General features: G+C 37.8%; 1 protein-coding gene across 1 annotated transcript in view; it reads right to left on the reverse strand.

The window, feature by feature from the left end:
* The window catches only part of dock1 (dedicator of cytokinesis 1), a 205,264-nt gene that overhangs the window by 51,723 nt on the left and 127,242 nt on the right, over positions 1-26,299 (reverse strand). Inside the window, 3 exon segments of the mRNA XM_008437114.2 lie at positions 734-812; positions 15,044-15,138; positions 17,798-17,899. Of these exon segments, the coding sequence (XP_008435336.1) occupies positions 734-812; positions 15,044-15,138; positions 17,798-17,899 (276 nt within the window).

Below are 26,299 nucleotides of genomic sequence, written 5' to 3' on the forward strand. Positions count from 1 at the left end.
TATTTGTAGACGTTTCACCAACAAGGCAGTTCAAAGTGCTTCATGCCACAAAAACAGCATTCAGTCACAAATTATGAAACAAGCAATGAACATTAATTACATAACTACAAGTGTACATGTAAGAGTTAAAAGGGTTCCAACATCATATCAAGCCTGAAAATGATGCACAGATGGACAGATGAGATGGGATGTGGAGTAAAGTCTGGAATTCCAAAACTGTTTTTCTTTCTCCATAGTTTTCCAGACCTAGAGAGAACTATAATTCCACACTTTTCCCAGAATGGATAGGATCCCTGGAGGAAAACACTTGTTTCTGTCCTGATAAACTGAGATGTAACCTTTTTCTTTAAACCACAAAGACAGTTTTAAGTGCTGTGAGTCACACTAAAAAAAACCTACATTAATCAGTCCATAAAGGCTCTGAAATCTCTGAAGGGTTTAGGTGTTGACAACATTCTTTCATGTGTCGGATATTGACGGAAAAAAAAAAGAAGCTATTGCTTTATTCAAAGGGGAGCAGGTAAAATATTCAGCAATGGACATAAAAATTGCAGGCTATTACAATGTAATTGATGTTCTCTATCGCTGTCTCTCTGCAATTTTCATAGCGCTTCAAATGTCACATCCAGAGTTTACATGACAAAAAAAAAGGAGCATTATTTGGAGCTTTGTGGAGCTGATGCAAAGTAACTTAAACTGAGGAAGTGATTATAAAAATCAGTGCAATGCTTACCTGTAGCTCAAAGTTGGCTTGATCCAGAAATTTCTTGCTCAACACATCTGCGTACTGGCTAATAGCCCGAAGGAAAACCCTGGAAACACAAGGGAGGAGAGCTGTTTATAAGAAACAGATGCAGAATGCTTCCTTTCCATCAGCCTTGAACAATATGAAGAAACAGACAGCGGCAAATATAAATTGTCTGTTTAGTTATAGTGGCAGTAACGAGGCTTCAAAGTGTCATTTAGTGAGGAAAATCTCTAAAGTTTAAATAAATTATGGTAAAGTATCTCCTTTCTATACACATACACCGCAAGTAGATGCCACTGCTACAGAATGAACATAGTCAACTGAGGTGTCCCAGCAAAGATCCCATAGTAAGAAACGACAAATAGAAACAAAGTCTCAAGATGGATGCTGTTATGCATATAAGCTTATTTCTCTTATTTTTCTGAAAGTAAGTTTTAATGTTGCATTAATAAACGACGTCTGACGCACAACACAGAGCAACATTCACAACTTTATCTTACCAATCTTTTTTAAACTCCATTAAAAACTGCTCAACAAGTTATGTTTATTATTTCAACACTTTTCAGTGGGATGTTTTGATCCCAGCGAGAAAAAAGTTTTTATAAACGGGTGGTTGACACATTTTTTGTAAAATTAATTCATGACATGGATACACAGAAAAAAGCTGTAAAATTCACTGCAAACAAAAGACACAGCCAAAAAACAGACCTCATCTGTCTTTCTGTCCATGTGTGATGAGAGCTTGTGCCCAGAGAACCTGGCAGCACTTCTGCAAAGGGTTGATTTATGGATTCCTTTGTAATGTTTAGGTTTACATTTTTTGGACGCAGCTGCGCTGAATGAAAAAGGTTTTAAAATGTGGGGATGAGGGTTTCTAATGCAGGGCACTAAAAAGTTGGGCTATGCTTTGAGCTTTTTCAAAACTGACTTTTTATTTTTAGTTTTTATGAATAGTATAATGTAAATATATTTAACATATTTCTGAGTTAATTTGCTCCTTTCAAATGTTTGAAGTTTTGACAGATTAAAGCTCAAGAATTAAGTTTTGAAGTCGCTCAATAAGACACTGAAAATTGCTTCTTTTTTTTTGGTAATGTGTCGATACAAAGAAAGATTAAGGTTTAGATATTATATTTTAGAGTCAGAAAAACCTAAATATGCTGAAAACATTTTTCAATGTGGCCATAAATCGACAACAAAAGAAAGAAAAAAAAAACAGCACAATCTACTTTTGTACATTTGCCCTTATAAGCATTAAACAAATCAAATCTCGACAGCAGGTCAGCGTTTCTGTGAACCCACATGGGAGGCACAATAGATAGCAGGAACACTAGAAATACATCTCCTGCGGTACATTGGCTGATAGGTTAATCCACTCCAACGCTGCTGAATTAAATGTTAATAACTTAAGTGGCATGAAGCTTTTAGAGGCAAATTATTAATGCCACTCACAGAGATCCTCTGCCTCTGCTTAATTTATCTTTATTTCCTGGAAGAAGTTGTGGTGCAATGTGTGCGCCAATCTTGAAGAATCACACTTGAAAATGTACCTTCAATAGAAAAAAACCCCAACAACTTTAAAGCACAGCATATTCAGTAAATACTTATTTAAAGATCCATTGTCCAAAGTGCTGTAACTTGTTATCTCGCAACAGAAGGTGTTCCTATAAAATATTGACCGAGTGTGGCTGAATATATTAACTCTACACTTTTCACATTTTCCATTTGGAAAATAAAACATATCTTTTTTTCCCTCCACTTCACACTTACACAGTCATTTGTGTCGGTTAAATGAAATCCAAATAAAATCCATTTCAGTTTATCACTGAAACATGACACAATGTAAAAAAAAAAGAAAAAAGTTCAATGAGGCATGGGCATGCAATCCACTATACATAAATGCAAAAAACAAAAACCCGGTTGTCTAATTTAACAAATAATGATGCCTCAGGGATGTGCTGAAAATCGCAAAGGGGAAAGGAGGACGGTTGTGATGCCCCATGAGTGGATTGCATCAGAGTTTCATGAGCAGGCAATAAAGTGGCATTAAGATGCAACACTTGTGTAAGCAACACTGGCAGGTGAGCAGACATCTGCTGCAGGGGTAGCTTCAAGAGAGCCTTGTCCTCCTCACCCACGCTAAACTCATTAAAAACAGGATCACATAATGATGGGAATTGGCTGTTTCGTGCGTATTATCTCTAAATCTCCTACACTCTCCTTCAGTTGTACGGGATTAGGGATCTTTGAGCTTAATGGAAGGTCTAATGTTTAATGCGGTGGATACGGCGCCGGGGGTTTCCCACTGCCTGGAATAACTGACCTTGAACAGGAATAAAAGAACTGGTTCGACAGTAGAGCTGTGGGACCGCCGGTATTTTCAAGTCATACAATATTCATCGCCCATATATATCTCCATTGCTGACTAAGCGCTATCTGAGGGTGCGATACACATTCCCTGTGACCCCAATCATTAGTCAGAAAGGTTAACTGTCATTGAACACCTTTGGATATTCCATTAGAACTCCATTCCTCCAGCTCTCTGCATCTTCCAAGCACTCAGACAGCCTATTATCACTATCCTGTCTGCTCCTGCACAGGCTCCCCCTCAGCAGACCTTACTCAATTTTCTGCAGCTGTGAACATGCCAATATAGTTTATAGGTCCAATGCTGGACTAATGCTTAAATGTATTTCCTTCCTTTGCACCTATGACCTAAGAAAGAACCGGTGTTCGATATGTGCAGCTAATTGCCGACCTATTTTTATATATAAGCTTCTCGTGTTTATTTGATGACTGGAGACCAAAGAATACAAAAAAACCTCTATTATTCATTAAATACTTCTTCAAACATGAAACGGAAAGAGGAATATCATATATTGTAAGATATCAGACAGGCTAACATTTGCTTTGCCTAAAAGCAAAGCAGAAAACATTTGCTTTGCCTAAAAGCAAAAAAAAAGCAGCAAGCCTTCTGTAATCATGGGAACCTGAAGCTGCCTTCTGAATATGGACAAACATTTTAGCCATTGCATTAACAGCATGCAGACAGACCTGTTTTCTATAAATGTACCGATTGTTTCTCATTTTCAGGCGTATGTTACATCATATTCTAATTTAATGTAATTATACAACAGAAGCCATTCTGGAACTGATAATTAAACAATACTACAAGGTTATCCTTTAAGGACAACCTGTCAATACACCAAACATACTGAATAAAGCAAAAAAAAAAAAGAAAAAAAGAAAAACAAGCCAACTTTTGGAATACATCTGTCGTCTTTGCACGTCACGTGAGAAGATTTTTTTTTTTTTCAATAAGTCGTCTATTGGAGAGATGCACTAAAAGCCCTCACACATAGAAGCCATCAGTAATGTTGCACCTTAAGGCACTGCTGTATTGGCTTCACTTCACAGCAGATGCCTGCGTTCATCATTTACATACTGTGACTGATGCAGTGCATTCTCAAAGAGCTCTCTACTTTGGTTATCTCTGTCCATAGATCATTACCCTAGAGAGACTGTGACGGTTCTATTAAAGTTTTTAGGTTTCGGATATAATAAATGTAAAAAAAAAAAAGAGAGAAAAGCTTCGCTGATTACTCAAGGTCAGAGAAATGTATTTTAGATAAGATTGTGCTTTTTTCTATAAGCTGTACCAACTTTTGAAACCTTTCATTGAGTTATAGTTTGAGCACTGTATATGTCCTTGAAACATTGCAATGGTATCATTGGAAACTTGCTGAAAAAAGGTTTTTCTTTATGGCTTTTTTTGTTAGGGAAGAATAAGAAGAGTGAGAGAACCAGGGGAATTTCACCAAGCCAAGGTGCAGCCCTCCCTGGACGTCACGTATGTGGACAGAAGCCTCTGTGGCGTTGAAAGAACACAAGAAACAAGCCATGCCAAGGTCAAGACTTATAAACTCCTGAAGGATGATACTACACCACACCACTATCACTCACAGTGTCCTGTCAGAATCTAATAAGACTGGTGGAAAAACCAAAGAAACAAAAATCCACCCATAAACCCCAGCTGCAAAAACCTACTTGCTGATTTCTCAAATCACCTCACCCTAAGAAAGCTACACCAGAAAACCAACTGGAGTTCAACCAATGCTCTGTCTGTAACTGTGCCCAAGATAAAAGAGTGGATTAAAGGAAGGACCAATGATACGGATTCTCCTGTCATTGGAAGTACACCCCCAAAGTTCCTATGTATGTAGAATAGAATAATTAAAGATGAATACTGGAACTGCAAGTTTGCATTACTGAAACACTTTTACTGAAAATACATAAATCATACATGGTCTTACTATTAGTGATTAATTGTAATAATCATCAGTAGTCGGAATTTCTCGAGGTGTTAGCAGTGCTGCATGCAGATTTAACTTCTGGGTCACACAGTCAGGATAACAGCTACATCAATGCTCCTCACAGCTTCTGGCAAAATATGACTCAACATGCAAAAGTCTACCGTAATCAACTTCTTTTTTTTCTTCTGCTTCTGATCTCCCCTCTTAGTAAGAAACAAACCCTCACAGTTTCATTCCTAACTGATCTCTGATGCGGCATGATGAAAATTTCCTGTCCTCTTCTACACAACTGATCTTTACCGTCCATACACAAATAGTGGACGTTTTCCCACAAATAAGCTTAAAAGTGTTCCTCGCAAATGTTAATGTAAAATATGTCAAGTAAAAGGCCCATTTGAAACCAGCAGTCAGTCAGTCCCTCCGCTTGCAGACATATCATGTGCTTTAACAGACGGGACAGCTCCTCTGTGAGCACATCCTGCCATTAATTACTGTGAAAAACTTAATGAGGTAGATGAAAATAGAATACACTCTCCCTTGCGGTGAACTTTGCGCAGACTTTACTGTAGGGCCATTTCAAACAAGATTAAAGGAATTTAGGTCCTTCTTCTAAAACCTTACAATATATAATTTTTAACGTGGGTCTAAGAGTGTGAAAAATTTGCAAGTCGTGGTCCCTACGGAAATGTAATACTAATAAAAGCTTAGAGTATATTCAGGTTAAAAGGAATAAATTATAAAATAATACAGAACCCTACAGTCTAACAACTTTAGGGGACAGTCCGTGCAAACAACTAGCAACATGAGTGAGACTACACCGTATCAGCACAATGAACATTAAGTGTAGATTATATTTTGTACCGAGGTACATTAAACTTGCATTTCTTCCAAATCCCACTACCAAGTAGCGTTTATCTCACAAAACCTGCAATGCCTAGTCTCCATACTACTGAGACAAAGTCAATTGCTAAAGACAAAAAGGGAGAAAGGATGAAAAATCAGTTATTTCTCTAAAGTACCAACTAAAGGTAAGATGTTTCAAGGTACAAAATGTTTTCCAAAAGAGAAAATTGGAAGAAAATTAAAACTTTGTCTCATGCCTTTTCTACAGTTTAACCTTCATTTTGCGAGATGTTATGACAGTGCAAGTTTTTTTTGGTTTCAGGGCGTTTGGCCTACACTAGCAAACCTCTTCTACTAACATTACAAATTGTCAATCTGGTCATGACTTAATCAGAGTAGAAACCGTACCCCAGCCCAAGTCTATTACAAGAGAATAATTTTTTTCCACAAAAACTTAAGCTACAGAAATGAAAGTGATTAACACATAAAGGGTTTTTGGGGAAGACCCAAATGTGTCACCCTAGTAATTGTTAGTTTTTGGATTTTTTTTCTTGGTTCTTCAGCTTCATGAAACCAAGGTATCTCTAATTATCTCAACAAAACAACAGACTTCATTAACTTCTGCTTAGAGAGACAAAAACATAACTAACTTTTTTTAATTAGGCTGAGCAAAAGCATAGCAGCACCTCCTACCCAACTGCAGTCATTTTCAGTCAGCACACATAGGCCATCATTATAATAAATATGCTTGATCAAACCATCAGTGACAGGAAAATCATCCAATTAGCATGGGCTGATGGGTGTGTGTAAGTTTACATCCGTACACAGGACAGACGATTTGATTTTACATCAATTTTTTTTAGATTATTTAAATAAGTTGACTTTCTGTTCTGGTACAAAGCTCTGAGCTGTCATATGATCTGCACCTAAGCTTTATGCTAATAAAAAGTTATCACCCAATCATACTTGCTAATTGAGTTCAGCAAGCATCACCGATAATCATCGTGACCCATTTGCATACTATTGCTGAATAGCTGGCATGTCTGGCAATGCTGAGAGATAGTGCAAGGTCAAAAACCTTCGTTATCAGAGCATTTAATTCAATTAGATTAACTTTATTTTAGACACCTGATCAAATATTAAGACTGACCTTTCTGGGGACACATTTGAAGACATTTTGGCCATGGCTATGAGAGTTTTAATACAATTAAAACTATGTCTTGTTTTTTTTTTCAGATTCGTTTTGAGAATTTACTCTAAATAACATTCCTGCACATATATAAAGGGAACTTTAATGACTCAGAAATATCACTGGGGTGAGTCAACATACTGCAATCATATGCTAGACCTTTATATTTACACAGAGGAAGAGCGTACCATCTCTTCAATCTCTTCAAAATACCATCTTTGAAGCAATCTATTTTTGCTTCAAAAGCTTCAATCTATTTTAGCATATAGAACACATTTTAAGAATAACCATGTGTTTGGATGAAAATAAACAAAAAATAATCTTTAATTAAAGATTATTATTATTGTTGTATATATGTATAAATATATATAAAAACCATTCAGTTACATTTACAAATTCAACAAAATACTTCAAGTTTGATTGTGTTTGCATTTATTAGTCAAATCCGCATATTATTTTTTTCACATCTTCGACAATAATGAAATTCTAGGATCCAAACGTTTGATGATACCTTGGTCTTTCAACTTTAGTATATCATTGAAATGTTGAAATATTTAATGATCTCACATCTTAATGCTACTATTGTAATACAATGCCATCCACTCTATCATTGTTTAAATCAGTGGTTCCCAAACTTTTTCCTGTGAGGGCCACATAACTTTTCCCTTCTCTGGTGGGGGGCCGGAGTCAGTTTGTAACAAAAAAAGTGTTACACGTTTATGACCTGCGCTGCCGGAAATTGTTGACGGGAGGGGGGACATGACGCGTTTCTTGATTGATTTTTACCTAGAAAGCACATGGGCAAAAACCGTGAAACGGTCACTGGGACTGACTAGAATATATTCCATTGAGGGAAACCTGGAATGAGGCGTTCATAACAAACATGTGTTTATCTGCTCTACCGCTACCAACTGTACTGATTAAATAACAGAAAAGTCAAGCAGTTGCTTAAAAGTCCAACAGATGGCAGCAATGCGCCATACTAAACAAAACATCCACAGTTTACAGGACACACTTCCTGCTAAAGAGCCCCCTGGTGGTTGAAGAAAAATCCCCATATAAACCGGAAAATACAATATATGAAAAAAAATCTGAATGCTCTCTGGCATTGTTCAGGGGGCCGGACCAAACGTGGCGGCGGGCCGGATCCGGCCCGCGGGCCGTAGGTTGGGGACGACTGGCTTAAATAAACATCAGCATTGCTATAATGGTAAAACCAGGTTTTGAAGCTGAAGTGATACTGCTCTATTGAAGCAGTTTTACAAACTAAATCTACTAGAACCACCAGTTTTTTTTTTTAAAACACAAGTCTAGGAGATGTTGAAATTCAGACCTTATGATGGAAGTAGATAAAAAAGTGACTAACTACAGTTTGAACCTGCAGGCCAGTTGGTCTGTCGGTTTTGCAAATATTGTGAGAAAAGGTTGCGGTCCTCTCAAACTTGGCAGCCTGCTGTCTGATGCAAATGTCAGAGTTCCTCAAAGTTACATTCTGGCTGCCTAAAATTACTGACATAGCAGCTGTTGTAATGAAAAGAAGCTGCTTCCCATTTCAGAAAAATGTGTGAAGAAGTGAATGGGTTACTAATGAGGGAACAAACAGGCTTAGGCAGAACTACTTGCACTTTGGGCTAAGGGAGTTCACCTTCTGCACTGGAGTTTGCCGTTTGTGGCAAAGTTCATGTCAAACATTTAATGAAATGGTGCTACGTGCTTCAATATTAACGAAGCAATTAAAACAAAATCCATTCGGTTAAACCTTTAACATTTTGTCTTTTCATAATGCATACACAAGTTATAACAGAAGAGGAGGGGTTGGGGGGGGGGTATACTTTTTGCACACAGACCCATCTGAGTGATGAGAAGGAAAAAATGAAATCCCCTTTCTCACAAAGTCATTTAATAAAGATATAACTAAATTTTATAGAGTGAAACAGCTTGGATCCTTAACACAATTATGAGACTGCAATGTAGGGTTTTAGAATAACAGAAGGCTAATCTTCATGGCACGGCAGACCTTTTAATCACAGCTGATTGCTGTGAGCATCGATACTTATTTGAATTCCAAATTAAAAGCAAATCAGATGCGCAGAGTCATGAAATGGGACCTTTCAATTTGACAGTGGTGATCTAAATGAGATAACGGGTTCAACGGAGGATTTATGTTCAAACTGCAGGTACATGAAAAAGTTACAATGAATAGAAATACTGAGGAACAATGCTCAGGTAGGCCGTATCCATTAAAGAAGAATCAGCTGGTACTAAGGGACCCAAAGAGTGCCAGGAAAATAGTCCCATGCCATTATGTTACCACTGATAGCCTGAACGTTGACTATACAGAAGTGTTTGTGCGTTCATGTTTTCCCACCTTCTAAATGTTGGAGGTGAAACCGAGACCAAGTAACATTTTCCCAGCTGTTACGTTTTGGAGAACCTGACGGAGTTGCACATGTACCTAATTAAGCTGTAAGAGTTTGTGCTAGGCATATCTCATCAAACTATACTGAAATTAATCACACAATAACATCATTTATATTTTACTTTAAATATTCACACTTATAAAGGTGATTGTATTTTTATCTCCTCAAGTATAACTTTTCATTTGTATAGTGGGATTTTTCTGGTTTAAAAAGTCTATGTTTTTCTAAACTTTTAAAGACCAAATGGAAACTCTAAGCTTAGACTCTATGCAATTAAGTCAACGCTGTTATGATGGATTACATGCACCAGTGTCTTTATGTCAGCCTTTTATTAAGACCGCTGTTATCATTATGTCAATGAGCTCTGTCGATTACAGTGCTTCAGGCCATTGTAACCAAAATGGAGGTAATTGGATGTAATTTGGGAAAATAAATGTCACTTTTACTTGGTTTACAATGATAAAAAAAGAGGAAATAACAAGTAGGAGATGATGTGTATAACTGCTGAACCGATTAAGTTCAGCATAGGAAGGGGGTTAAAAACGGGACAAACGCCCATACAGACTAATACATTGTTTAGTGCATTACCATTCCAGATATTTACTTGTGCAGTTTACACTTTTACCTCAGTGAAGGAACCATACATAGGCAAACAAAATGTGTTTAACCAGCTCAATCTTAACAGAGAAATAAGGTAGGCATTTTGGTAGCATCGACTTTTTCAAAGTAGATGCAATGTGTGCCAAAGTGTGTGTGTGTTTTTTTAGCTGTGTTTATATAAAAAGTGGGACCACTTACATCTATCTTACATGGCACATGTAAGATACATTTTTCAAATAGTATTTTCAATTATACAAATCTTACAAAAGTCAGATATATAACAAGGGACATTGTTGTTAAAAGTTTTTATATGCTAGGTTATTAACATACAGCTTTACAAATTAAATAACTTTATTCAAACTGACTACCTGTACGTTTTGGTTTTTTTTGCCTTGCAGATCTGCCCTCCTGATCCTCCATGAGTCTTTACTTATTTAGGAAAGTCTGAATGGCAGCCACAAAGTTTTATAAAACAACAGCTTCCTCCAGAGGAAGAGGATGATGGAATGCATATCAGAGTTAAAAAGCTTCTTCGTTCCCATTTCTTACTTCACACATTTCCTTCGACCACATAACTTTCATAATGTTAAACTGAACTGGAACTTTAAAATTTTCTTATGAATCAGTAATTTACCTGAGTAATTAAATAGCTTTTAGACGTTGATGACAGGCTAAAGTGTAATGCAGTCAGAGTGGGAGAACACATTACATATCACTAACTAGAACATTTCTGAAGAAATTTAAACTGGGGCCTGCCAAAGTGTGCCCGTCGGTTGGAACCCAGGAGTCTGATGCTAAAAATTAGCATTGTAGCGTAAGGTAAGCCACAATGTCCTCAATAGCATGTAGAGAGTCATAAGCATGTTGAGTAACATGGACTTCATGTTATTTTAGCTTAGTGTATAAGCTAAAATTAGCCAGAATGCTAATGTTAGCCTAAATGCTGTCAGTAGCATGTGGGGCATCACTGGCATGGTGTCTTACCAGGCATTTCAATGCTCTCCTATGCACTGCAATGCAGGTCCCAATTACACTCTGATTATTTGTCTGTGAATGCAAGAAGGATCACATTATTTTTTTTTAAAAATAATCAGTTAATGAAGCATTGTATTTAGCACTGCTGTTTGTCAAAAAGGGAGTGACATAAAACACAAAATCTGACTGACGCATCAGAAGTAACCACATTAGAGACATTCAATAAAATGATCAAAACAAGCAAATGTGTTTCATGTTGCTTCAGAGAACACATGTGAGACGCTCTCCATTGCCAATTAATCAAAACTCTCAAGTCGTGGCCAGTTGGCGCAGTGGTAAACGACAGTCTGTGGCTGACCCCGCTGATGCTGCTGTCACCGGGGCAATTAGAGCCCATAAATCCGTTTGCTACCCGGAGGAAAGTAGGAACTGATGGCCGGAGAAAGAGTAGGAGGTTAAGCCCATCTCATTAGTGGTGCTACCACAATGTGGGGACATACAGAAGCCATCTGCTGACAGTAGGAGTTTCAAATCGCTGAGCTCAACGTGACATGAGTTCATCACAATCAAGACACCCAGGAAGAAGCCTGAAGAGCATTCCAGCATGTCATGAAGCTCTTTCTACAGTAGATGTTACAACTAAAGACAAGATCAAATACCATAACAGTCCTATTAAGTGAAATGTGAAAAGTGAATATTGGTGTACTAGTGTTAGATGCATATGCTCAAAGATCTTCATTGAAAACAGTGACTACGCTAATCTGCATGTGCTTCGCCTGCACGTTGCAACAGTAGCCTTAGTAGATGAATTATCTCAGTTTCTACAAGTAAAGGATACTTTTTTATGTTTACATACACTTTACTTCAATTTTAATACAATATTTGTATTTAAAACAAGTGTTATTGTGCTACCGTTTTAATTTTGAGATAAAAATGTTAATGCAGACACTGTTAAAGTAATGCATACCATCATGGCTGTTTATATGGGCCGGAAATATTAGAAAAAAAGTAATGCATAAAGTCATTCATAGGTAATCCAATTATTTATTTCCAAACAACTTAATATTAAGTCAATACTGAAGAATTGGCAGCAATACTGAATTAAAATCGAATTGAACAGCAAGTTTCCTAACAATGCCCAGCTCTAATCAAGACTTGATATGCTACTGTGACCTAGGTCCAACTTCAGTATTTGCTTAAGGCAATTAAAAGGAAAAAGGAAAAAAAAGGTTTTGCAAAACATTAATTGCGCTGTCATGGAATGAAGCATTGTGTCACCTTGCTCTGCGAGGAGGCAGCAACACATCCAATCAAACACTCTCAGGTGGATGGCAACAAATGGAGGAGTTTTGCTAATTTGTCATGAAGCTTGCACTTGAAGTATTTCAACAAGCTCAAGTATAAAGAAGGTGAGATGAGTCAGGCTTTGACAGACTTGTTTTTCATTGAAATAAATAACAATTTACCTCAAGCAAGTGACAGAATGCACAAGCTCGAATGCTGAATTAATCTTTTGGCTGCCTGTCACGAATGCACAAGCGTACAAAGGTTTAGCTGACAAAGAGTCTGCTGAGGCAAAGGGGATGACACACCGGTCTCAAGTCGGCGTCAAAAATAAAACTCTTTATGCACCACGGTACAAAGCAGCAGCTTAAAAAAACCTGATGGCACCTCAGTGGTGTCATCAATCTGGCTTAATCACAGGATTACATCAGCTCATGAGTTGTTAAATGAGCTTTTTTTTAATGTTAAATGCTAAATGAGTCATGTTGAAATGTTGAGTGTGAGGTTAAGGAAAGGTCAGTAAGGCCTCCCTTGTTCGCTAACATGAAAACAGATGTCACTGCTCACCGGAAGGGAACTGGGCGCAAAACACATCAACGTTTCTTGCTTTGTGACACAGGCAGCAAATACTGACTGTCTTAGAAAAGAATACGGCATGCAGCAATCAACTGGATGAATAAAAGCGATATAATCTAAATCTAGCAATGCAATCTGTAGTCAAATGCCATAGCTGGAGATGATGCTTTTGGCAGGAATAGGAAGAGGCTGAAAACTGCTCAGAGTCAAATAGAGGCCAGCATAATAAGCACAGCACCTGCTGCAAATAGCTGGTTTCCACACCCGCAAAAACAAATTCTGACCAACGCAAGTGCCGTTTAAAACAAACGTTTGACCCCAGTTTACCAGGAGACACTCAGATTGTTAAGCAGCCAGAGGTGCAGTCGTTCTACCATATCCTGCAGATGCATGTGGGCAGGGTTCACAAACAGGCTTTGCAGTTTTATCCCACAGCCAGTACCTGTAGTATACAGACAGGTTCATGTACTGTCAGATTCAAAGTTTGACAGCTTGTTTTTCCACACAAGCAAGAAGAAAATAAAAATCTTACACAAACAGAACTCAATGTTAAGCATTCATACATAATTGGTTCTCTTTGCTAACATGGTAAAAAGGTTTTTTTTGAAACCTTAAGGATTTTTAAGGGTGTTGTCTTTATGTTTTTGTGTTCTGATTCTGTAATTTTCCTAAAATCATCTCAGTGCTGGCCTCCTTGGGTTGAGCGGTGGCTACTGAGATTGAATTTCCCTATTGGTTACAACAATACAGCTTGGTTTGTGTCCAAGCACTCTGGTATAAAACCACACCCAGTCAAGGCTTGGAATAATGAATGTTGCCAGGATGGCTCTTTAAAATTTCTTAGCTTTGCACAAAAATGATTCATTAGCAATGTGGACATGGAGTGGAATGAGTTCTCTTCTGCTTTGACTGCTGGCGGTGGTATGCTGCAGGAAGACAGTGCAAGATAGATTGAAGTCTTTAAGAAATGGAAGGGGTTTACATGTTGCCATAAAGGTCTTCAAAAGCAAAAAAGTCACTGGATTTGCCACTAATTGCTTTTTTTTTTTATTTTTAAATAATCAATAAGGGGGTTTGAAAAGACGCCAAATACTGTACAGCGAGAAGAGAATAAGTTTATTGATTCTACCCACTTTGGTGGATTTTTTTTGTCTATGCTTTCATCCATCCCTCGATCCATCCAAGCTTCTATCCGTCCCAACATTCATCATTGTGAGTGTCCATCTTACTGTCCGGCCATCCATCCTGAATAAACTCTGCGAGTGCTCTTCCATTCAAACATCTTAAGAAGACCTTGTGAGAGACAAACGACTGAAGTCCTTTAACAATATATAGACAACTTGAACAGCAGCAGGGAGGCAGAATTAAGGGAGTATTAAAAAACACAGCAAGTCTTCTGATGTTTTTCAAGTCTTTTCATGAGAACAAAAGAAGTAGTAAGGAAAGTAAAAATCTTAAAAGGCAGATATGTCTTCATCCTATCTGGAATTTTCACAGAGACGACAAGAAATCGACCTTGACTCAGATGCTTGTAGATAAGAAATATAACGACTTCGGGTTTTCACAGTCAATTTCTGATGTGTCAACCCCTAACAGTGCATCACAACAGGTTCTGTTACTGCAAAAGTCACTTATGAAAAGGAAATATTTTCAGGTGGCATATGCACAACGAAAAGCTCTTGACTAAACTCCTGAACTAAAACATGTATTTAATCTTTTTTACTTTAAAAAAAAAAAAAAAAAAAACTCAAGCAAGGCAACATTAATAAAACAGAAAGCTGCTGTGGCACAACAAGCAGCAAAGTAAAGAGATGCTGAGACTAAATTTGGAGATTAGCAGACAGCATACTCCAAAGCATTTATAATTCATGCATTTGTTTGAGGCTGCGCTGACTGCTCATCTGATTGCTACACTGCTGAGGCCTTGTGCCGATATTTGCATGGAGAGAAAAACATTTTTGGAAAAAAAAATGAAAAATCTCACCCGCTCCCCACTGCCGTTCCTTAGCAACAACAGAGATGGACGTTTTCAAGCTGCTTTACTTTTCCGTGTTTGTGTTTGGAGTGCGTGTTAATTCAGCAAAATTTCACTTACTTGTTTTGCATCATGTTCATTATGATCCAGTCCGAGGGGTAGACGTTTTTCCCGATGAGATTTTTAAACATAATAAATGTTTCCATAAGGAAATCCTGTGGGAGAGAGAAAGTTGCCAAAATGAGAACAGTTATTCGTCTGACCTCGTATATAAGAGCACTATGAAAAGGTCTTTATTAACGTTCTATTTTATGAAGGCATATTACAAAATTCTAAAGACTTATACATCTCTTTGTTTAGGCCACTAAACGTTTCCACACTGATAGACTTTGAAGCATTTTCTTTTTTAAGTTTGTTGATGTAACATGACAAAATAAAAAAAAAACAAGTTTAAGTTGTTGTGCTATAAATTACTCTGAAAGAGAAGTTATGTTTGGCTAAAATTGGGTCATAGCTTTACAAAATCAGTGATCAGAAATTGGTCACAGAATCTCTCTCAGTTTTAGGGAGATTTCTTCTTAACAGCAGCGTCTAAAAACTAGCAACATAAATATGGAGGTTACTGGCATTAAATTATCCTATCTAGTTAAATGAATTTGTGTGAATAAGTGAGTTTGCATATGAAGAAAAACCGCAGAACAACAAAGTCATTCCGGTTACTGAAATGAGTCTAAATATGTCCCCTTAACAGAAATCTGTCTCAAACATATCAGAAAACACTATTTTATCTGTTTATGATAGTTTGTTTACAGGTATGTAAAAAGCATATATCTTTGTTATTTATATTAAAATGATACCTATCAGGATGTCAGCAAATATGAGTTTAATGAAATAAGGACAACAACTACTGCAGTCATGTAAGGTAAATTCCATGAATGTTGTATTTTCAACAGATGTACCTGGGAAGCTAATCTGATATCTGATCCTTGCTCCATAATCTCCCCAATTTCCTGACAGACAGATTTTGTTATTTATTGGGAAGGAGCAATAGAACGCTAATCTGGCTACAGCTACTGGAGAAATGCCGCTCCAAGGGCAGGATTATTTACGCCTGAAAACCTAAATCATTGGGATTTATTCCTGCTCTCCCACTACATGCTGGCTGCAATAAGTAATCCATTTTCCTCAGTTTCTGTTGTTCATGTAGGACCCTGAAGGCAAGATCTTTAAGAAATTCAATTTCATACCTCTAAACGGAGGACAAGAATTTACAGATGCCTCTCAATAAATAAGAAAATTCAGAAAGTCAATTTACTCCAGTAATTCAATTCAAAAATTGATATATATACACATATAGTATAGTTGCATGTTTTATAATTTAAATTCTGCAAGTCACTATGATTAAGGTTTACAGTTAATGATGACACAAAATCTAGTTTCTTGGAAAATTTGAATATCATAAGGAGATTTTTAATACAGAAATGACATATTATGACCGTACTGTAGCCTACACAGTCATGGTGAAGACTGCTGGCTAGACAGTCACCGACACGAAATCATGACAAAAAAAAAAAAAGAAAAAAAAGAAAAGCTGCTGCCAAACAATTTAAAAATAAGTGAAAGCAAAACAAACAATTCTGAGATCAGTTCTCAGAGCCCTTCAGAAACAAAGTTACACCAACTTGTGAGTTTGGTAAAGAATTTAAAGAGCTCTCAAAAATAAGGCATTATACTATCTAGATAACCGACTTGAAGAGGATACAAGTACAAACACAGTAGCAACGAACCGTTCAGGCTGGTTTACCTTAAGAAGCTAAAAGACATTTCTAAAAAAGGCTAAATTGTTATCACAGGACCTACAGAGATTGTTGATATTTAAATTGCAAAGGCTGTACAATGAGAAAGAACGTGCTTTGGAGGAACCAAACAGAGCATTGAGGAAAGAGAACCTCATGCAGATGGTGAAACATAGAGCTGGAAGTTTCATGGTTGGAGATTTTTGCTGCAGCTCCATTGAAAGAATTTTACCTTGTATCAGAGGGTGCTTGAGGAAAATGTGACATCATTTGTCAAAACATTTAAGCTCCAATGGAACTAGACTGCAACAGAACGAGGCCTGAAACGTCACCTTCCCTATAAGGCTGTAGTCTATGAAAAAACAAACTTGACGAGAGAACGTGAAGTTGCTCACGCAAACTCTGGCCCATACGCTATTTTTTTGGCGGTGGGTGAAACTGGCAACACATATGGTGAGGTGGGGAACAGAAGGTGGAACAGAAGGCGGTGCAGCTGTGATCTATAAAGGAGAAATCGCTTTCTGGTGTCTGTGAGAACGGTTCTATAAATCATGAATTATTTTTTTTTAGCATATGGGCGTATTTGCACTTTTAGTATAGAACATATGCAGTGTTTTATAAATGAGAAATGAGATGTTTACCTCATGCAAGGAACTCTTAAAACATCTCGCGTGTAAAAGCGGATTGGGGATCTTTCCTCAGACTGATGAGACACTGGTGGATGGTGACAAAAAGTGTCCTACTAAAGGTTTTTCAGCAAAAGAGGGTAAGGTGAACTATGGTCGGCTAAGGCTTCCTATCTTCTTTCTTCATCTGGAAAACTAATTTTCTTCCAGGACTAAGACAATGTTCATTTGTTTAACTGCAACAAAATGAATTTTTTTCTAAATATGAAAACATTTATTTATGAATTAAATTACCAAATTACATATTTATTAATCTATTCTATTGAGCAATATCCACAATAATCACCCTTCCAATTTTTAGCAACAGAAGAAGATGAGGTTTTTTATTATCACGACCTAATGCAGACTGAAACATCTTATAGAAAAGGGCAGACATATTACGATGTACTCACCACCACGTCACTTCTTATCTTGCCAAAAGTGTTGATTAGATGACCGTAATGATAGTCATCCATCTGTCTCAGGATGGCAGTCATGCAGGCCACAAAGCTGCCCTGGAAACGAGAAGGAAGTGGATTCAATAAACAATCGGGTTTAAATCAAAGAACCGGGGCAGAATGACTTCGTCTGTGGCTCTGATTCTGATGGCTTCAGACAAGCTCCGCTGATTGGATCCGACTCCTGAAGCAGACGCGGCCTTCCCCTGTTTGACGAGGTGGGCGACCTCACCTAGTGGGTGATCTCATTAACCTGCTGCCCTCCACTCCTCCGCTCTTTTGTCTTCACTGATTGTAAAGCCTGTGAGCTCCCAACAGTTCTGTTTTTAGTGCTGCAGTTTGCCGTCCGAGCTGTAAATTTGAAGCCAATCGAAAGAAAAGTCAATGTGCGGCTGGCCGATAGAAAACGAGCTGATGCTGTCTGTCTGTTTTGTCACTGCTTCACAGTGTAAGTGCTCCTCTGATCATTAATGTAACAACGCAGAGTGTTTTCTGATGAGACACTGTGTAGGAAAATTACATTCAAGGGTAATTACTCAAGAGATTTATTCAGAGAATCAAGATAATCAGCCACCAAGACAAAAAAAAAAATAAAAAATCAAGAGCGAAAGAGAAGCAGGAATACAAAACAAGCAAAGTGATATTTGCAAATAAGAAAAGATGTGGGAGTAAATGGAAACTCGTTTTAACAAAAAGTTAAATAAGAGCTACTGACATTTTTCAGGAACAAGATGTGGGTGCTGATTAAAGTTAAACAGCAGTTCTTCAAAGTGTCTAAGGTAAACTGGAACATCTGAAGCAATATTGCAAAAACTAAAAAAAAAGTTAAGAAGACCCGCATGAAGAGCAAAAAGAAAAACACTACAGTTAGTCGTTTTGTGCCACAAGATCTTGAACTTCAAAAACTTTAAAAACTATTTCCTGACTTTGATGCAATATGCTGAAGCTATTTCTATTATGTATACAAAGGTGCGTGCATAAACCTTGAAAATGTAGAGGAGGTGATTAAATTAGCTAATCAACCACCACTAGTATTCATGCAAGCACTTATTAATAATGACAAAAAAAGAAGAAAAAACAAGCCCCAAAACTATAATACTAACAGTGTGACAGACCAAATATTCTGGTAGGGGATTTTATGTTCTGTTCTTTGTGTGTTTTATGATGTTCCTGATAAATATCTGAATGTAGTTTCTGCTCTATTGGCTAGCGAAGTTGTCAGTCGATTGCCAAGTGCACCTTATGCCATTTTGAAGAAATTAGTTCTTCACCAAATCCATACCTAGGGGAAACCTGGAGAAAGGATATCATAATAAAAGTGGGGGTGGACAGTGAATTTATCATGCAAGCGATGTAACCCGGTGGCTTAATGGTTCTGCTGGAGACTTCGGTTTCTTCTGTAACTACAACACATCTGCATTCCAGATCTTATAACTAGTAGAAACTATATCCTTGCTTGATGGAATAATGTTGATAAAACACTAAATGTTCTACCTTTACAATAGCCAACTGCATTAACTCATTATGTTTTTTTCCTTCACTTTTCCTAGGGCCATACAATGCAAGAACCACTTCACTTCCCTTTCTGTAATGCATCACAGAAACATGCGAGTGCTGCGAAATAAACACAGAAATGTTTTCCAGTGAAGTGAAGAGTAGAGAGGTTCTTTGACCAGTGAGGGCTTGTAAGCCTCAGTTAGCCTAAGCATTAAAAGCTAAGAAAGAATTTGAAAGTAGCACAAAGACAACTGTTCAAGCAAGCATATAAAAGAGGACAATGGAAAGTTTTATTCTCCAAACTGAAGAACAAACTATTCATTCCCATACACACAAATAGCCCTGTCACCAAGGGCGGCTGGATTTTTCAGCAATAGCAGTGTACACGCAAGCTTGGCAGTCAATTTATTAATAAAAGAAGCAAAGGGCTTCAAAGAAGGCAACAATCTTCAGAAGTAATCGGCTCGGAGCCTTCTGCAGGATCTCTCCCGGCCAGGCAAAAAAAAAAAAAAAGACAGAGGGTATCCCATATTTGCTCATTCGCGGCATCTCTTCAGCTGTGAATGAATCCTCAAGATAAAACGCCCTCAGCAAACTTTACACGCTGTAAGCCTTAGCATGGGACTTGCAAAAAGGCTCCGAGGCAGCACACAAAAATGTAAGCCCCTTAAGCTGACTCCTAGTTTTCAATCAAGAGAGCCAAAGGAGAAGTGATGTACCTGCAGCTGTGAACAGGTGACTTTATTCCTGAAAACTAACAGTATCCTTTGTTTAGCTTCATCTCTCTGACAATCGTCTATGGAAGGAAGCATCCTCAGAGCACAATTTTGCTACAGAAATCTAACCATAGGGATAGTGTAGCAGGGGTTATGAGCAATGTTGCTTTTCCACAACAGTTGTACATTACAGTGGACCCCCTCCTAGTCGGGGTTCAGTATTTGCTGATTCACCAATTTGCAGATTTTTTTTTTGTACAGCACATCTAAAACATGCTGAAGAAAATGCATCTTGGGAAGATTAAACACCGAGGCACAATGCTACTTGACACGCTATTGGTTGACGTTTGCAAAAGCAACCAATCCAGGAGTGCCATTCATTTTCCTTGGCACTGATTGGGTGAACTCCTAAAAGCGGTGATAAGGAAGACTGTGGATGCCAGCTTCAGCACTAGTGCTACGGTATACTTAGTCAGAACTTACAAAATATGAAGTTATATACTTTTTAAAGGATTTGCCGGTTTCAGCTCTTTGTAGGCTGTTGTGATCCCTAACTCTGTAGATGTCAGCTTCTGCTGTTGTGCTTTGACTGTGCATTTCAAGGAAAATTAGGATATATGTTAGAACTATTGAAATGTCTTTCATTAGTAGGGGTCTCGAGTTTTTGTGGATTTTACTTGTTCGGTGACAGTTTTATTTAGGGTATCTCCATTAAAAGGAACAGGATATTTTGGCCCGCCACTTATCAGAGTTTATTTTACAAAAGAAGTTGAAACAAATGTTACTTTGCTTCTGTTACATAAAATGCAATGAATGAAAAAGTCAAGATTTCAAGGAACTGTAATCAGCTGATGGTGGAGTAAATAGAGGTGATGGATCTTGCAAGTACACTTCTAGATCTAAATAAAAAACAGAAACACATGCCACAGAAGCTGCTTAGGGGTAATGAAAGAAAAAGATGTGAGATCTGTCTGCAAATGGAAATATTTAGGTCCAGTTCACAGTTGCCCAGTTTAGTAAAGTTATAATCTTTGCACTCATCTCACAGTCTGTGCAGGTCTATTAAAGTGACAAGCTGTGTATGGAGTAAACCAGAAGCTCTCTAAGGCCAGCCAGAGCTCTTGTGGCTCATCTCTCCACTTTTCTCACTGGAATGACACCAGTAGTGTTACCATGACAACTCTTTCATTTTAAACGGGGGTGTTAAAGGAAGGTAGGTCAAATGAGGCCTTCTTGAGGAAGAAGAAGAAGAAGAAAAAAAAAAAGATTTGGAGATAGGACAAAATATTCCTCCGCACTCTTTCCGGAGTCTATCAATTGCCTCTTTGATGTATGTATGAGGATATGTGAGAGAACTGAGCTAAAAAATGTATTTGCACATCCTGTCAGGCCTAATAAACTCAGCAGTGTTTGTTTTTTAATTTTTTTTTTTGGGGGGGGGCAACACAAAGTACACACATAGCTGGCCAGCATTTTTCTACATGACATGCAAATTTCCAGGAATGTCACAAGATTAAATTATTTATATTACATAAAGAGTAAAAAAGGATCCAACATCCATCAAGATATATAACCTCCACACCATTATACTACTATCCCTAGCCTGAATTGTTGATACAAGACAGGATGGATCTATGACTTTATGTTGTTCATGTCAAGTTTGTAACACATTTGCAAAATTTTTCCAATCTGTTATTGGCCAGTTTTGATAACTGTGAGCCATTGTAGCTGATTTGTTGTGCATTTAGAGAGTATTCCAGATATATTGGATGTCAAATGTCATTTGAGCTAATGTTGCCTTGTCATCTTGGACCTGTCTGCACATTTCACTTTGACATCAAAAAGACATCATTCAAAGGAGATATTTTCTCTTTCTTTTTTTATTGGATGATCCTCATTAAATCAAAAATAATATTTTTGACCTTAATTTTCTGAAATGCTCAGATTAGCATATTGGCACCGACAACATTGCCATGATTGAAGTCACTTAAATCCTCTGTCTTCCCAATTCTGGTGTTCAGTTTGAGCTTCAGCAAGTGGTTTTCTAAATGCTACAATTGGGTGGCAGGTGACTGCTTGTTTCAACAAGTGGTACTCTACCTAATGCAGTGGCCAGTCAGTGTATATCTACTTAGGCCCTGGCACTCACCAGAGCGAGCAGCAGTATCACTAGGGAAAGAGATGTTTGGTTTCCCACCTGGCCCTGTTACCACCTCAACCTTATTTCATGAGACGGAGACAACGGATAGACGCTGACTAAGAAACTGTAACAGTTTGTGGAAGTACTGTATTGGGGGAAAAAAAGGGTTTTGTGTTAGAAACATAAATATGATGAGGAGTTGTGACATCAGATTACGTAAGATAATAGTAGAATCTTGAGGAACCCCACATGTGATCTTTATTCACACATACAAACTTTGCCAAATGACGTCCCAGACTTACAAGTGAGATCTGAACCAATTTAGCATTATATGATTCACACCTTTTGACAGCGTCAATCAGTATCTTATGGTGAACTACACCCAAAACAAACGTTTCAGCTGAATCACTGTTAAGGTGTGTGTCATCTAAGACAATCTCAGTGCTGTGTTTTAAGTAAAACCGACTGGAAAGAACTGAAGAGATCATTTTTGTGTATTGTCAGAGATATTATACGAAAATAAGTGCATGCAATCAAAAATGTTTGTGTTCATTTCCTATAGTTGTGAAATAACCCAAATAACTTCTTGGTAAAAAAAAAAAAAAAAAAAGTCAAAATTTGTTTGATTCACAAGCAATAAAGTAGGCACTGTGTATCAGACTCGAGGGTCACAAAACCTATTAACATACCGCTACGATGAAGATGCAAAACATCTACTGTTATTTCGGAAAATAAAGGAAACTTTGCTCCTGATATCAATCACCAGTTCTAGGAGCTGTAGATTTCCCAAACCTAGACTCAATATCCATCTTGTGCTTGGGGGCAAATGAAACAGAATTTCAGTGGAAATGAAAAATCTGTGATTAGAGGGCAAAGCCAGACGCATCACAAGCTGCCATCAGGCTTGTGTCTGTCTTATAATTCATCTCACTTCAGCACCTGACAGAAGCGAAGGGGGGGAAAAAATTATGTTTGCACAAGATGGGGAGGGCTTTTGCATTAGCTGATCATTGTTTTAGGCCTTTAATTAAGCCAGTGGGGAAATGGCACGCCAGTCTATATTGAGCCACGTCCTGAGCTGCCACACATCTCTGGAGAGGAGAGTACGAGCAAAGGGAGAAGAGAGAATAAAGAGAAAGAGGTTTTGATGACCACCAGCAGTCAAAATGACTTACCTATTCTATTTTTGCTCTCAGCCTGACACTACATGACTTAGCTGGCTGATTACGAATGGAAATGACGTGCAGACAGAATTCTTTACACGTGTGATGTGATATTTAAAAAAAACGGAAAGAAGCTTTCGGTTGTGTAAATAAATGAATGCGCACTGGAAATGTATAAAAGAAGAAGGGTTACCCCTAATTTCATATGTTTTTGGGAGAGGGAGATTGTGGGGATGTGCATATTTCTTCCATTAGCAACTGAAGTCAATATTTGACCATCTTTATTAATAAATATTGTTTGGTTTGATCTGAAACCGCTGGAGATCTCAAACATAAAAACACAAAAATTCTACTTCCACGTATTATGTTGAATTTATAGCACAGTAAATCTCTTGATGTGGACATTTCTCTGTAACAATAGCTTTATTTAATTAGTGAAAAATGTTAGAGTGCATCAATTTTCCCACACAAACCCCTCAGGCTCCAGTAAATCCACTCTGTCTGGCATTCTGATAGGATTGGTGAGTAACTTCCATCTCGCTTGGTGATGAGCATACAAGCTTTGCTGAGAAGGAAAAATGGCCTTCGCTCAATTGAACATGTTTTCTTTAGGTGCGTGTTTCTGTTAAGGTAAACATAATGATTTCATCCAAGGAGGTGTGAAATGCCCCTCCGAGCTTCCGTACAACGCAAGATATCAGGAATCGATAAAAACTGGAGTTTTCTCTTTGGAAATGAGAACGAGTAAAGATGTCTGCTGCTAAAAAAAACAAACAGCATGTGGATGGTTTTACCTGGCCTCTGACAAGTTCCCTACTCAATTCAATGGAAAGAGGGCTCTCGCGGCCTTTCTGTTGGCCTCATGTCAGAGCCAAGTGGGTTTGCTGAATCATGCACAAGTGGCCAAGTGCAGAGTATTGTATGTGTCAGCTCTGCCTCTATTTTACAAGTCAGTGTGAGAAGTGCTCAAGGGCTGCTGTTTTTCTATCCCTTTCTATTCTTTGCCTGTACAATTTGTATGCAGGTGGTATTCTACTAATAATTTGACAAAAACTGAAATCCATATTTCTTTTTGGTACGCTAGCACCAAGAAAGGACAAAGCATTGGATAAAATGCCACTTTCTTAAAAAAACAGGAAAACCAGGTACTTTGTTTGTAATAGAAATGTACTTATTTGATCACCATTAGTATACATTTAAAGATTTAAGATAGATTGCGCTAAATACAGGTAAATCCCATAAGAAAAATGTGGTAGCAGCTGCAGAAGACTTGAGACTGGAGAAAAAGTTCTGCCTACAAGAAGAAAGCAACCCATTCAGAGCTACAATGTACGCAGTTCAGTGCATATTTTTGTGCTGGCATGGCCCAGTCAAAGTTCAGACTTTGGTAAATATGCTTTAACCCTCCATAAGAGATTTTTAGATTCCTCTTTTGGTGTAGTTTTGATGAAAAGACCTTTAGGAATTGCAGCAGAAAGGGACACACTCCCTCTGACATATCTGGTGGACACGTTTTCGGCTTCTTGTCAGTGGCAGAGACTTCCTGCGACATTGCTGCTGCCCAACAGACACACCATATCAGCCTCTAAATTCACACACACGCTCTCTCTCAAACACACACAGCAGAAAAAAAGTAAAAAATAAAATAAAATCTCTTCCTTTTCCTCTCCTATGACTGCTGCGCTACCCGGCCAGAATAAACTGACAGCTCTCGTCTCCTTCAAGGAATCTAACTCAACACAGAAATGACAGTCAACTTTCTTGTGCATGCTGTGTGGCTGAATACACTCAAACCAGCTGATGTGACAGATTGGTAACGAACCCGCTTCAACTAAAAATGCAAATATTTGCAAGGGAGGAACTGCAAATATTTGCAATTGAGAAAGGTTGAGAAAATAAACAATGTTCCTCTTTTTCTTTGGCAACTACTGCAAATTTTGTTCCAAGAAATAGAAAAAGTAAAAGCTAGCATGAAAGCAGAACAAGCTTTTAGCAAAAAGACAATGAAAACTTGAGCAGTATTTCAGTTGCATCTTAAAAATTAATGACATTTGTCAGAAATGCAAGGTGGAAATGTCTTTATAGAAAAATAATGTAGGCCTGGTTTAGGAATAAAGAACATTAAAGCACATGATATTTAACAAGGATGGCAATTTATAGCCATTAAAAAGTGACATCAATTTGGGTAGTAAAATACCAGACATTGCCATTGTCACATTATTACTGAATATATTCAGCCTTCTCCTGTGCTAAAATTGCAGCCTCTCGCGGCTTGGAAGCGCAGTAACAAAGCTTTGAGGTGGATGTGTTATTGTCAGTCTAAAATAAGCAGCCAGTTTGATACAACCGTGATGTGCTGCTGGTGCACTGTTAAGCACCTGGCAAACAATAACTCAGGAACAAATTTCTTTTTGATCTTGAAAGCTCCTTTGAGTTCTGCACTTGGTCAAGTATTTGCAGATTTCTGCTATTCACAAGCGGCTTTGGTTTCTAATACCTGCGGATACCAGACATCCGCTTAGTCAATGTGTGTTCTGTTGTTCTGCATGGCTCTGGGATCTGAATAAACTATTTTTGCACACAAGTTAGCTTATATTGCTTGCTTTTAAACAGAAACATATAAAAGAATTTCACTGACAGCTGTTTTTTTCAATACAAATTATGTTATATATGAACTCTCCTGAACAGCATAAGCAATTGATGGACAAATATAGCATTAAAAAATTTAAGACTTCTAAAATAGACTTGTCTCTGGCTCTCGAGGACTGTAGTTTGAGACCACTGCTCTAAACTATTCATATTAGAGAGAAGTACCTCATGTGCAGCTAAAACAAGTTTGTGTTGTTCATGTGTATTGCTCAATGCTTTTAAATAAAATGAGATTGGAAAATTGAAAGTGTACTGTTGTCCTCTAACACTTGACAGTGCCAGTTTATATATA

This window comes from Poecilia reticulata, linkage group LG19 (assembly GCF_000633615.1).
Source record: "Poecilia reticulata strain Guanapo linkage group LG19, Guppy_female_1.0+MT, whole genome shotgun sequence".
Classification (NCBI taxonomy): domain Eukaryota; kingdom Metazoa; phylum Chordata; class Actinopteri; order Cyprinodontiformes; family Poeciliidae; genus Poecilia; species Poecilia reticulata.